General features: G+C 50.7%; 2 protein-coding genes across 2 annotated transcripts; both read right to left on the reverse strand.

The window, feature by feature from the left end:
• Positions 1 to 201: 201 nt before the first annotated feature.
• Positions 202 to 5,566, reverse strand: LOC100898438 (angiotensin-converting enzyme). Its single transcript, XM_003748499.2, has 6 exons — positions 5,446 to 5,566; positions 3,339 to 3,506; positions 2,770 to 3,198; positions 2,392 to 2,578; positions 1,154 to 1,787; positions 202 to 1,035 (listed from the first exon to the last, which is right to left on the reverse strand). Exons 1-6 carry the CDS (start codon positions 5,554 to 5,556, stop codon positions 618 to 620), a joined length of 1,947 nt encoding a protein of 648 aa, XP_003748547.1. The 5' UTR covers positions 5,557 to 5,566; the 3' UTR covers positions 202 to 617.
• A 4,322-nt stretch (positions 5,567 to 9,888) lies between these two features.
• LOC100903435 (ecdysone 20-monooxygenase) lies at positions 9,889 to 13,507 on the reverse strand. Its single transcript, XM_003748529.2, has 7 exons — positions 13,224 to 13,507; positions 12,933 to 13,107; positions 12,658 to 12,775; positions 11,589 to 11,778; positions 10,934 to 11,192; positions 10,616 to 10,759; positions 9,889 to 10,448 (listed from the first exon to the last, which is right to left on the reverse strand). Exons 1-7 carry the CDS (start codon positions 13,505 to 13,507, stop codon positions 10,170 to 10,172), a joined length of 1,449 nt encoding a protein of 482 aa, XP_003748577.1. The 3' UTR covers positions 9,889 to 10,169.
• Positions 13,508 to 13,557: the final 50 nt, after the last annotated feature.

A 13,557-nucleotide genomic window follows, 5' to 3' on the forward strand; every position in this document is an offset into this window, starting at 1 on the left:
CGATTCGAGGAAAATATCGGGTACATTTGTCGGAGAGGACAATGGAATGCAGACCTTGAGGTCCCAGGAGCTCAAGGCCAAGCTGGAGAGCGGATAGGGAAGACAATTTGGCGAGTAGCACAGGATCCGGCAGCCAGAAGATTGAGCAGGCGATGGAAGAAACTACGAGAGATTCGAGTAAACGCATGACGCAGTCGGCTCAAACCATGTTACCGAACGGCACCTTTATTAGAACTCGTTGACATTCATCTGATTCGATTTTGCTGCGAAAACACTCATCCGCAGACTCCGGTTTCCCGTCTCTAGTGAAAACGCCCACCAGGTCAGATTGAATCCCTCAATGATATGGAACTTCAATCGACCCACACCTTTTAGGTTCGCAGAGCAAACCTACGGATATTTCGTAATTTTAATCTATTTCGAAAAGTTTTCTTTCACGGTCAGCGTCCTCTTTCCCTATGAGCTCTCTCCCGCCGAATTGAGATTTCTAGTTCCCAGTCGGTTGCGAAGACGCCAACTGGGTCCTTGAGGTCGCTAATCACGAATCGCCATTCACTGATGTTCAGGGAGACTGCATCGACTATCACAAGCCCCTATGTACAGACAAGTCGTGCGACTCACGGAGTCGGACAGACCGTGGCATCATTCGACTTCCAACCCACGAAATTGTTCGCGTTGTATTTGACCAGCCAGTCATGGAGCGGTTGGAAATACCTCATAATGGGACGAGCGTCCATTTTGCCGGTTCTGCCCCCGGTAATGGCTCTGAGCGCTTCAGGCCAAGGACGAGACGAGCCCAATTTGAGCATATCACCCATGAGGGCTCCGGCTTTTTTCGACCGGTAAAAATCGCATTCGTGGAGGGGACCCCGATGGCCGGAAGCGTCACAGAGAGCTTCGTAGAACTGGAATTGCAGGATGTTTGCGACGAAATATCGGATGTAGGGAGTGCCTGAAGAGATGTGGTACTTCGAAGCAGGGTCGAAGTCCTCGTTGGTGCGACGGACTCCCGGACAGTATCCCGCGTACTCGAGGCTGTGAATAAATTCGCTCGATGTCAGGAGTTCCCTCATTCTTTCAAATTCTTAATCCTCGGAAGTTATCTATGTATACGTATATATCGATCGCTCGAAGCAACCGCGTTCATACTCACTGTAATTTCCACCATTCGTCGTTGAGTTTGGTTTTGTCGTACTTTCCACGATAGACGTTCCATCTGAAAAGGTCGAAGAAGTACGCCGACGGCAAAATCGCGATCTTGTCGGTGGCGATTTTCAGCAGATAATTGATCGTATCTTCCTCGGTCATCTCGCTTTCCTCGAGGAATCCGATGGCACGGAGATGTTTTGGCGTTGACACCGACAGTGCGAGTGTATCACCGACAGCCTCATGGAAGCCGGGATTGGCTCCGGCTTGGAAGTACGAGGGTTGCTCTCGGTACTGTAAATAGTACTCAACGTGGCCCATTTCGTGATGGGCGACGATCATGTCGCTCATTTTGATTGCGGTGCATTGCTTGATTCTGACGAGATCGGTTCCGCAGCCGTCCCAGGCGCTCGCATGACAAACGAGCTCGCGACCATCGTTAGGCTTCTCGAGTATGGATCGATTCCAAAACTCCTGAGGCATCGGTTTCAGTCCCAGTGAGGTGAAGAACTCTTCGGAGAGCTTGAAGATGTCCCTCGCCGTCATGTTTCTTTTGACCATTTTCTCGGTCACGTCCAATGTTGGTCGACCCTTGTATGGCTCAATGTTTTTGATCGCGATATGCTGTGCGTGGATATGGCCTGAAATCGGAGAGTGGTGATTTCGTTTTGCGTGATTCCGGCAGGGCGCCCGGCAAGAGTCGTAAACGCTTGCGAATCAAAATCGCTGGGAAAAGTTGCTGTCCTGCTCCCCAACCGCGCAAGGCCGCGAGGAGGGGCTGAAACATTCTTGGAACGCGGTGGTCGAATTTACTGACAGCAGTGGAACGGGCAACCGTCAACAATAGGGTTCTTTTTTCAGAGCACTGTGAGCAGGAACTATTAACGAAAATCCCGATAGGAATGCTCGGAGCGTGTCGCTACCTCCTGTACAGAAGATACCGATCGATATTTGTGGCTTCTATTCCCTGGACGAGAGTTTCCTCAGAATCCTCCGTCCCCGGTCCTACACCACTTTTTTGAGCATGTATTACGCTAAAAACATCGATCGACGTCTTCTCGACTCGACGCAGGAGCTTAGCGACGAATCCGAGGGAGGGCGATTCGCTGCCGCTCCTCTTTTGGCCTATTGCGATCGATCGAGTAGGAGATACGGCCCCTAAATCGCAAGAGTCTCCGAGAAACCGGAGCATTACTTCGTCTGGCGTGTGGATGGCGAGTTTCTGCCACTTATCATGGGACTCACCCAGAAGATGCGCGGGAATGGGGCCGTCCGGTCTAATTTTGCCGGGGTACTTTTCGATGAGTTTTGATCTGACGTATGCATGGAGTTGTTGATAGAGAGGAGTGAGAGTCCGCCACAGTTCCTCGAGGTCTTTCTCGAAATCAGGGGATTCCTCGGTGTATATGTCCAACAAGTCCTCAGTGAAGTCCTGTACACGCGGAGAAGCGGAAAAATCGCTGACTTAGAATCAGTCTCAGTTCTTCTCGATTCATGGCGTGCTTCCGTCGCATATCATTGCACCCTACCGGGCAAGCGTATCGACTGTCACCGGATTGACCGATGCGAGTATTCATATTCCCCGCGGGAATCGCTAGATTTATTCAGCAGAAAGATTCTCACTTTCAACCCGTTCGCACGAGATGCCTCATTGAGCATGTCGACCGATCGGATCCATTTTTCTTTGACAGGTTTTCCGGCCTTCTCTCGAAATTGCGACCAGACGTGGAGGAGCTCATCGTAATTGTTCGAGTTCTCGAGGATATTCTTGATCTCAGGCTCGAGACTCAGAGTGCAATCTTCAGGCTTGATATCGGCTTTGCCCGAGGCGTCGTACGGACAGACTTTTGCTTTCGCGTGATTGGCTTCCATCTCTTGGCGGAGCTGAATCAGTTCCGCCGCTTTCTCCTTGGGGAGAGCAGCGACACCAAGATTGGTGAGCTGTTTGAACACTCGGCGGAGATTCGCGTCGCGGAAATCCTTCCATTTGAACTTCAAAGCTTCACGACCTTTCTTGCCTCCGAACTCGACCTGCTTCTCCGCCCACTCAGCCTGGAACGACGAACGAAACCTTTCAATGATGCGAGGAAATTACAGGAAAATCGATGGGGCCTCATTGTGAACGAGCTCCCTTGACGAGAGAAGCGGAGGCTGACATCTCCGATTGCCTGTGAGACGCTCGGATTATTTACCGCTTTCTTGGCGTTGTAGTCGGTGATGTTACTCGCTTGGTTCCAGGCAGCCTCGGTGTTTGCCAAACACAGAGGCAGCTGATCGCGCTCATAAGCCTCTAACCATTGACGGGCCGATTCTTCGTCGGAGTTCCGGGTATCGTTGTTTTGTCCATTTTCACAGTCAGGCTGGGGAAAGAATATTCATTTTGAATTATTTTATCATTCATGACTTATTTTATTATTCCGTTTCGGATGAGTCGAGGATCTCTCCATTTCATCATCATGTACTGGAAGACGCTCATTGCGCACGAGGGATCCACGGAATAAGTAATTCAATCTCTCAGAAGGCTACGCGGCGAAATAGGTCGTGTGTCGCGTTCAGGCCGGGATCCATGTACGCGTCGTTTATAGAGATCGTTATGCTTATTCACCATCGTCCGACAAGAATGGACATGTTCGAATGGTCACGAAACTATAGTTCGAGATCAGAGATTAGCACCTAGTCGTTTGTCTTCCACGACCGTAACTGAGCGCGGTCTCGGAGCGACCGAACTTATGCAGCATGTCCGTCGGTGTGAATCGATTAGTCAGGTGATCGCAGGTCCGAATCATAATTCCCTTCCATCTATCCCATCCTTCTCGACTATTCATGAGAGCATCGGACGAACTAAGAGGAATAAATTCAGAAGTTTGAATTTCTTTCGCGGAGAGACCCACTCAATTCGACTCGAATCGCGCTGGATCGTGCGAAACCTCCACCGCGTTCCTCCTCAGGAGTTGATCTCTAAGCCTATCCCCCAGAGTCATTCCCCTGCCCAGTCCGCGAGGAACGTGATATCTAGTGCGAGCAATTATATTATCGGTCTCTGCGCGGAAATCCAATCTCACCTCCTACGGACTCATTGAGAAGCTCCGTCGAGTCTCGTTGTCAGAGGATTCGGCGGTCTTCAATCGACAAATCTGACATATATGTTCGCGCTCCTTTCATCTCCCCAAGGCAGAGGATGGATTCTTCCGCTCAGCGGACGCGAAGCTCCGAGGCCGGTGCTCCGTTCCGGTGCTCCCCTACGAAACCGAAATCCGGCATTCTGGTGACATTCTCGAACTGGACTCCTGTCGTTCATTGTCGTTCGATTCTTGTCCGATTATTATGCATCGTGTGTCAAGTGCAATGCATTTGATTATAATCGATGAAAACTACAGATCGTCGTCAGCGTCAATTGAGAGCTTCCAGTCGATTGAGGAATCGCTCGAGGTCGGCACCGTCGCTGATGAAAATGTCCGGGAGTTGGCGAACGGTGAAACCTCTTGCGTAAGAGAGACTACCCGCCAGCCAGCTACTCTCACTGTCGGACATCAATGACAAGATTCACTTGGCCGTTCATTCAGCTGTTCGCGTGACTTTCCGCCGGTTGCATCGCGCGGCCCTTTGTTGATTGCACGTCATGCCCAACCGCGTACCGCGCTTTTACGGAGCCAGAAAGCCATAGAAACAGGACTGGCCACGAGCGATCTCTAGATTATGGCCTCCTAAACAATCGAGTACTAATTTCGCTTCCTCACATGATCCAGTGAAGCTGGTCCAGCTCCAGACGCTCTCGAGAGGAATCCGACCCAATGCAAGAATCCCGACTCCAAGAACGTCGAGAAGAAGAGATTTACACGATATCCCGAATCGGGAGTCATCTGCGGAGTATTCCGGCTTCTCTCAACGTGCGTAGACACAGAAGAATGAGATTCATCTCGTGCTCCCTCGAGGAAGGATGATCGGGTTAGACCCCGCGAACCGACTCTGTGGCTCATCAAATAGGGAAGCTGACAGCTTCTGGAGTTTTTCTGTCACAGCAGGACTCCACAAGGAAGAGATCCTCTTTTTGAACACACCACAGGAGAGATCCGATCAATCAACGAGTCCGATCGGAATTTAGGATCCTGGCGCCGATGTTCATATGTACCTATCGATGTGTACCGAGAAAGATTGAGACAACTCATAAACGAAGTGTTCAACTCCGACAGCCTCACTGTTCCGTTACTCTGAACAGTACAACTTATCCATTTCCGACCCCTCGACTGGCAGATGATTAGAGTCTAACAGCCGAGACGGTCGTCGAGGGGATTCACTCACATTTGTCGAGGCTTTCTGCTCACGGATGCGGTTTCCTGAAGCACAAGTTCCCAACACAAGTACCACCAAGACGACGAACCGGCGACTCGTAGGCGCCAATGAGCAGCGCATCTCGAAACATTGGATTCGACGATCGTGTTCTGGTGTGGCTTTATAGACGGCGCCTCGGGGAGAGGGGAAAGGAACACTCGTCGCTGGTCGCGTCGAGCGATGCAAACGAAAGCAGCTTCAAACAAATAAATGCTCCGATCCGGATAAATAGACGGTGTTTGCTTGCTAGCTTTCCCACCGAAGTTTGTCTTGCTCGTTCGATCACTCCCGTGCGAGATGTTTTGTATAACATCGTGTTCCGCGTGACAAAATCCGGGCATTGCACCGTTGCATCCGTGTGGTCTATCTCTCCGGAACAATGATACTCAAGTTGCACATTCCAAGCGCAAGCGTCGAGATCGAGTGAGCTAGGGGTGATCGGAAGCTTTCCCTGACGCGGAAGATGTTCCCGAACAGTTTTTTCCCCCAGGGCTCCCTCTTGGTGGAGCTCCGAGAAATTAAGATTGTCCGGACTGCATCGGTCAGCCCAGGAGATTCAGTCATCATCGAAGAAGTATTGTACACGAACTCACCTGAGGCCTCTTCGGCCGAATCCAGGATATTCCGAGGTCAGAGGCTGCACATTATGTCGCTAAACGAGAGCGTATACTTAATCCATCATTCGCTCCAACCGCGCCTAAGCAGAAGTCAACCTCTCCAACTCGTGCACGGAAACTTGGACGCGCCTACGGCTTGACCATGCCACCGACAAGGCTCGACTTGAGGCCATCCGTCGATGCCGTCAACTGAAGCATCGCACTTTCGGACGCTGATCTGGACGAGTCGAAGGCAGACAGACCTCGCTGGAAAACATGAGGACACCTGCTCAGGAGTCTTGACGAAAGTTCAGTATTACGTTCTCTCGCGTCGATTCGAAGAAACTTGTCGAATGATCGGAGCGCTCATGGAAGATGAATGTGGTCTCGAGGGAATTCATCTGCGAAACGTCAGAAGAATCGCGGGGCCATCAAGACATTTCAGATAGTCCGGGGCTCCCCTCATAAACTCCTTGTGGAACCCCCAATGATAGCGAGTTGTAGCGAGCAGTGAAAAAACTGAAATCTACTACAATGCACCTGAGTTCCGCGAGGAGTATTGTCGATGACGGAGGGTCGCAGGCGGATGATCCCGGAGAGCCCAATGAGGAGGGATGCGAACATCAGGTGTCAACGAGAGGAAGGAGCTAGTGGAGTTCTGATACGCGTAAGCATGCGGATGATTGGCTTCCCGAGCGAGTATGATCTGGAGGCGAAGAAGCGGATCGAGGAGCTAGACCCGCGCTTTAGGTTTGCTGTGGGTCAATAAACTATCAAACACGAGGCACAAGGCTTTGTTGAAAGAAGCATTCGGATATGTATACCTTCTTCAGCAGAAGGATCTTTGAGAATGACGGAGCACCAACTGATCGCATGAGCAGGGGAATTATGCAATCGAAAAATAATATCCCGTGAGACCTGGAACCTTTAACAAGCACGTCTCGTCAGAAGGTCGCTCATGCTTCCTTCGACTCATATTTGCTTGGGGTCAACGCTCGAGCTATTCGTATCTAGACCCAACCCCAGGCTTCTGCTCGTCCCGGGGCTAAGCCTTTGGATGCAGCAGAAAAAATATCGGACTGTCGAAAATCTGTGGCATGAATCCTCGGCACGTCATATCCTGATGACATAAGTCCTTAGATTTCTCGCCTTCCACAGAACTCGGGAGCCGGAGCTCGCGATTCCATGGCAGCTCTGGCCTCATCCTGTCGCTGACAGCGATTCGAGACGGATAATAAAGAAAAAAATTCTCCTGAGCCTGTTTTGCCGTCATTGTCGAACCGGATCCGTTGTTTCATTCATCGGAACGAGTTCATTGACTTTTGCAAGAGCTTTCTCTTCCTCGTGAAGACCCGTTCTTCGCAGATACCGTCCGATGGGGGCGTTCGTTCCCTGGAAACCTGCCTCCTACACCTGTGGAACTATCTGTCCGCGACTTCCAAGCGTCGTCCGACTCCCGCCGTGCTTCCATCCAAATTTCGGATGGTAAAGATTTCCACATGATCTGACCAGACGATGGCTTTCATTCCCCAACACAGAACCGATCCCACTCGTTAGCTGCAGATGACTGAGATTCTCACCAGAACGCTTCTGCCAGAACCGGCTGGCAGGACACACAAAATATAAAAACACAGGATGATGACCCTTCCCTCCATGGATGAGAATGACGCTTGCATCTACACGTTGAAAGGGCTCTGTTATCCATGCAGGAGCCGGGCTCCGGAGAGTGGTGGAAAAACGAAGAAGCAACCGTTCCAACGAAAACCCGTGAGAATGTTCCACTTCTACGTATTCATCGAATAAATGGACTTGTTACTTCAGCGCGAGGAGGCTTCTCTAATCTGATCATGCTTCCATGGCTGACCAGAGTCGGATTCCCTGTAATGGAACACGAGGGCGACCAGCAGGTCATTTCTCGTTCAATTCTCGTGAAGAGCAGTCTCAAAAGTTTCCTCCGAAATCGAATCAGTGGCAAGTCACGCCAGCCATGCCCTGGAATGAAGACCGACAGCCTTATCGGGGAAAATTTCCTCGTCTAGAAAGGCCTTCTTCGAGGTTCTCAACTTTGATGATTAGAGTTTTCAGAATTCATCTGAACCATCGGATGTATTCTGATGTACGTCGATCATTCGATCGCGGTTCGTGTTCTTGACACAATGAGGCTACGACGATGTGCAAAATCAGTTTTCCTCTTGCGAAGCTCCCGCTTCGATCTGCTGATTGCTTAATACAACCAAGAAGCGCCGAATTTTCCACGATCAGTCTCTGTCTGAACAAGCACATTTCAATAAGATCGTATCACGAAAGTCGCTGACAGGGCTCAATTCTCGCATCCATTTAATTATTCACTCACGCATGCGAGGTCGGATCGCCTTAGTCGCTTCGGAATCACATCCTGAGTGGAACTCAAGTTTTTTTTTCTGGCAAGATACCGGAAGTCATTTGAATGAATTCGCATTCGACATCGGTTACGAGTCCTTTGGCATCCAAATCATATCGACGAGTACGGCGGATCCGTTTCTGACAGTCCTATGCGGAATCAAATTCCGATGGATTGTTTCCGTAGTTCGAGATCGTTCGACAGTGACGTCACAGTCGGCGTCAGCAGCCGCTGACCGAGAGGACTATGTGCACAAGAGATAAGAGATTGGGCCGAAAGGTGAGCGATGGACGCTTTTCTCCGACAGGATCTTCCCCCTCGAAATGTTGTGACTGATGGCTGATGAGTTGATGAGGATGAGCTTTCGATCTGCGCTACTGATATACTCCGGATCACCGATTCGTTTGCACTTCCTGGCGTCAGGATCCGTTTCTTGCGAAATTCATCGGCTTGGAAAGTCCTATTCTATCTGACGACCGCTTACAGACTTCGGAGGTATACTCCTGCCGGGGTCACTACTTCCCCATGGAACATTCGTACGGTTTCTCTCCCCTGTGCAGCCCCTCATGAGGAACGTGCGAGCACTCGGCAGTCGTCCCCAATAATTCGTCAAAGCGGGAAGCTTCCTTCCAGTATGTTCTGGCTGAAAAATCACTGGGACTTCGCTTGGAGCAGAGAATCACTTGGATTTTCTACAAGCATGACGTCTCCGTCTTGCGTGGGATGGTGCGTGGCTCAAGAGATGACTCTCCCTCTTGAATGTGGAAGATCTTTTTTCGAAGACTGAGTGTCGGAGCAGTTAGAGAACTGGCGGGAGCCGTGGAACATGCTTGAGGTTCTCTTCCGCTACCAAGTGTGGAGATGCGTCTCCAGACAACTCGCTGCGATAATCTTCCGTCATAAACCGATACGCGGACTTCTCCATATGTTCTTGTCGGATGGTGGGGGAAACGGGCCGTGCCATTGCCAACGCGAGGGTTCATTCATTCCCGAGCTCCCATTTGACCATTGGCACGGATTTATCCTTCCACGGCGATACAGAGAGCGAACAAATGCACCTACCGCTAGTTCCGGGCTCGATTTCTGGCTTTGACTTGAGTTCGAGCGCTCATAAGCAAGCTCGGTAGCGATCTCCGCTAGGCTGGGATGGCGCAAGGGACGGCTGCGTTCGAGAGCTTCCCACCCCATACGTCTATTTGTCTCCATTTTCTAGTTGTTTTTAAGTTCAAGAACACATTCTTCTTCTTACAGCGACGACGGGACTCAGAGGCAGCGGTCGACGGATGGAGAGTGGGGTTATTTGCAAATATCCAGTGTGAGATGCTTCGCTCACGACTTACCACACCTCAGAGTTCTTCACGACGCTACGAGCTTCCATGCCCTGGGAGAGGAATATTTATTGTATAAGGTCTCCACCGAGGAAAAATTGAGCAAGTCTTGAAAGTGACCCTTGTTCTGGTCGATCAGAATCAACTCGTCAGTGAGAAATGCGCTTCAACAAAATGTTGTACGTTTGATCGTTGGGCTTCCAAATACATCCGAGAAATGCATGGACTGGATTCATAGCAAGCTGGACGTATCTCGGGAGCTCCTCCGACTAGTTGCGCGTCAGCCCAAGCTCAAGTCCGGCTATTCTCAGAACGCTATCCGGAGACGGAAATACGATTGAGAGACCTTGGCGGAGCAACAGTGGGGAGACTCTCGAGTAACGATCCGCTTCAATCAGGACCATCGTTGCCGCGGGGTTGGATTTCGATTGGTACTTCTCCTTCAGGGGCTATGACGAAAATACATTTCACCGGGATTTGTTCCATGGGACTGGATATTTCGAATTTCTTGAGGAGTGATGCGACAGCAGAACACATCTCCAGCTCAGCGAAGTGGCGGCCTGGGCACATCCTAGCTCCGAAGCCGAACGGCAGGAGTGCGAAGGGGAACTGCGGTCTTCCGTCGAGCCAACGCTCCGGTATGAACTCTGACGCTCGATGGAACGTTTCCTAGAAGAGATCACGTTTATTGGTCTTGTTCTCGACTTTTTTTGCAAACAGCTCGAGTCGGTCAGATCACCATGTTCCTTGAATTCCGTAGGAATTGTGTTTCAATCGGATTCAAGCTCCTCAACTAGTCCGCCTCGTAGAAGGGGCACGATGCCCATGAGACTCACCTCGTTTCTACACGCTATCAAAGAATTGGCGAACACAGCTGTCCCCGCGGGCACATGGTAATCACAGAGCACGGTGTCTTCTGGTAGTACTCTCATCACTCCAGGCACCGTTGGCGAGATACGGAAGGTCTCCTTCATACACGCCTATCGGTTCAAAGAGCCTTCAATCATTTCCATTGCGAACGTTTTTGACAAGAAATCGAGAGTGATCAAGCAAGGAGAAGTCCGGAGCTATCGGCTCGACGGAGTTCCTCCCCGGTCTCACGAAAGCGAACAGATACGGTTCTACCGTGGGATACCAAGGATTTGGATGCTGACCTTCAGGTAGGGATCCGTTGCAGGAATCGGCGCGTTCCGGAGCGTCCGCACCAACTTGTCTTGGACCCTCTTATTTATTGCGATTTGGTGGATGAGGAAAGCCATCGACTGGGTTATCGTGAAAACACCCCCGACAATGAAATCCATTGCCGTCAACTGGACATCCTTCCAATCAAAATTCGGCAAAGTTGTCAGGGCTCTTAGAACACGGCTCTGTGATTCAGTTGCCGAAGCCTCTCTCAGAAAATCCTCGGTGATCCTGCAAGGGAAAAACAATGACATATATGAATGAATTGATCCCCGGGAGAGTATAAGTGTCACGTCTCCACTGCGCTGTCGACCCTCCGTAACTCCAGTAGCACCTGAGGGCGACTCTGTCCTCCGGAGGGTGGGGATTAGGGAGGTATCGGAATCGGGATTGCGATAAGGCTCAAAGTACAGCAAAATTATGGTATCCGCCAATCTCGTGGGTGGTGGAGAGAAATCTCTTGGAGATTTCCAGCATGATTCAATCGACTCAGGGAGCTTTCTGAAGGAGACAGTTATCCGATCACCTCCCGGGTTACTTAACCAGGAAACGGGGAGTCGGCAAGAGCATCACAATGGTTTCGACCAATCGGAAATGGATCGAAACTAATCAATCGCGTCATCTTACCTATAGACCGTTTCTTCCGCCTTGCAAAAATCGAGGTATGGTTTTGTTGGGACTTTTTTCCATAAGGGACTTCCATAGTATAACTTTTGATAACACTCGAAGAGGTCCTTGGTTGCCTGGACCATTTCTCTGGCTCGCGGATTACCTTCGAAGCATCCTAATCGCTTCTCCAGGCAAAGCGCGAATATCGCTGTGGAGGTAATGGAGAGCTTGTTTAGAAGAAGGACTAAGAACTCGGGCTCTCAGGGCCCTTTTCGTCCTCATTATACGAGATTGAGGTCAGGATTGACACGTTCCGAGTCTTTCAGACTCTTGGGTCAGAAGCCTCCCTGCAGAAACACGGTGCTCTCGCTCTGCGAAGCCATTCGGCTTGGTCTGTGAAGATGAAACGCCGCGGTATGGTTCTGTATCGTCAGTGCCCCCCGTTTTCCCCGCCGAGTGGTCTGGAAAATCTACTTGGTAGCCCTGCCTGTCGTTCTTCATGGATACAGCAGTTCGTTTCCGAGCTTAATTCCACAGCCGGCTTGCGGCGAAAGACAGCTTAAAGCACACGCGCAGTTTCCGCCATTGCATGATATTCGTCGGGGGAAGGTATCTGCAGGAATATTCCAATTAAGGCTGACCTTGATTGAACTTCCTGGAAGCCGAGGAGTAGCCCTCTGAGGGAAGGATATCCGCAGCTTTTGAGATGCTCGGAAGCAACAAAGGGGCTCCTTTTCTTCTCAAGCGGGTTTTTCTGACACGGCCTTGGAACGGATTCCAAGAGAAAGTCGGCGGGCAGTAGATTTCTGCGTCTGATGTTGAGCGATTTTCATCCCCACGATGAGAACTCGTTCTCTCGATTTTGCTCCCACTGTGCGCTTCCCGGGGGGCGCAGATCTTCGGACGTTTCATAATCACGGCATATGCGGAGGATCTCGTGCGATGTAGTAATTTGTGATTCAGTGGCGCGTCTCGTGAGGGTACGGAAGCAGGGCCTACGAAGCTCTGAATCACGCATCTGGAGTAGCCTCGATTAAGCTTCAAGGACTACACAGGGCTTCAAGTCCTACGTCGGGTAAAAACTTACACTCAAGAGCCAGCATATAGAGCAATTCTTGGATATCAGCGACGACGCCGTCCTGTGCGCTTTCTTGGAGATGGCGAACCCAGTCATCGCAAATTTCCGTCTGTATGTCCAGCATGTCCTGCAATTTAATCATGGACCGGTAAACGGAAGCCCTGAACATTTTTTCGGAAGCACCGAGGGAAACACCTCTGGCTCATGGATCAAGGATTGATCCAATGGCATGAAGTTCAGTAGGGGAATCATTGCAGGCCTAAAACTTGGGCAGGAAAACTGACCTTTGTGTGTATCGCGCTCATTTGCCGAAGAACCGGCGCGAGAGCGAGCCTCATGGAACGCCATTCCTCACCGAGAGCATTACTCAATCCCACTCCTGAGTATTTTTCGGGGTGCTCTCGCCGGTATTTGCAAACGAATTCGTTCGGAGGACGGATCGGACAAGATCCTTGAGATCTGGAGCAGAAAATTCGTATTGACCGCGCGCAGTCTCTCGGACGAATCGAAGGGATCGGTCGAATCACACCCGGATCGGGTCGGGCACCGTTGAAACGTCTGGGAAAGTTATTCACCTGAACAAAGCTGGAAAAGATTCCGCGTGGAAGAGATGCACGACAGGTCTCCGATACTGGTATTCTTCTTTACAGATTGGGCCGTACTTCAAGAGCTTGTGTTCGAAAGCTTTGTGTAGTTGGAAGAGATCCTGTTTCTGACCCCAATACTGCCAGTTGGTCCCGACCAAGGGGAACGACGGCCATGGTCCGGGAATCTCGCTGAACAACGATAGAGAAGAAATTTTTATCGTCAATCCGTGGGTTCGACCGTCTCTTTGCTTGTCAATCTCCTGTGCATTCATCGACACAAGATAGTTTCACGCTGGCGGTCGCGGGGATATATTCGAGCTGC

Source organism: Galendromus occidentalis, unplaced genomic scaffold (genome assembly GCF_000255335.2).
Source record: "Galendromus occidentalis unplaced genomic scaffold, Mocc_1.1 scf7180000077533, whole genome shotgun sequence".
Classification (NCBI taxonomy): domain Eukaryota; kingdom Metazoa; phylum Arthropoda; class Arachnida; order Mesostigmata; family Phytoseiidae; genus Galendromus; species Galendromus occidentalis.

Excerpts from the sequence above, each read along its gene's own strand:
- LOC100898438 (XM_003748499.2), bottom strand. The coding sequence starts at position 5,556 with ATGCGCTGCTCATTGGCGCCTACGAGTCGCCGGTTCGTCGTCTTGGTG. Across the intron at positions 3,507-5,445 it reads AGCAGAAAGCCTCGACAAAT|CCTGACTGTGAAAATGGACA; the intron begins GTGAGTGAATCC and ends TTCTTTCCCCAG. Across the intron at positions 3,199-3,338 it reads ACTACAACGCCAAGAAAGCG|GCTGAGTGGGCGGAGAAGCA; the intron begins GTAAATAATCCG and ends TCGTCGTTCCAG.
- LOC100903435 (XM_003748529.2), bottom strand. The coding sequence starts at position 13,507 with ATGAATGCACAGGAGATTGACAAGCAAAGAGACGGTCGAACCCACGGA. Across the intron at positions 12,776-12,932 it reads TGAGCGCGATACACACAAAG|GACATGCTGGACATACAGAC; the intron begins GTCAGTTTTCCT and ends ATTAAATTGCAG. Across the intron at positions 11,779-12,657 it reads CTATATGCTGGCTCTTGAGT|CGATATTCGCGCTTTGCCTG; the intron begins GTAAGTTTTTAC and ends TTACCTCCACAG.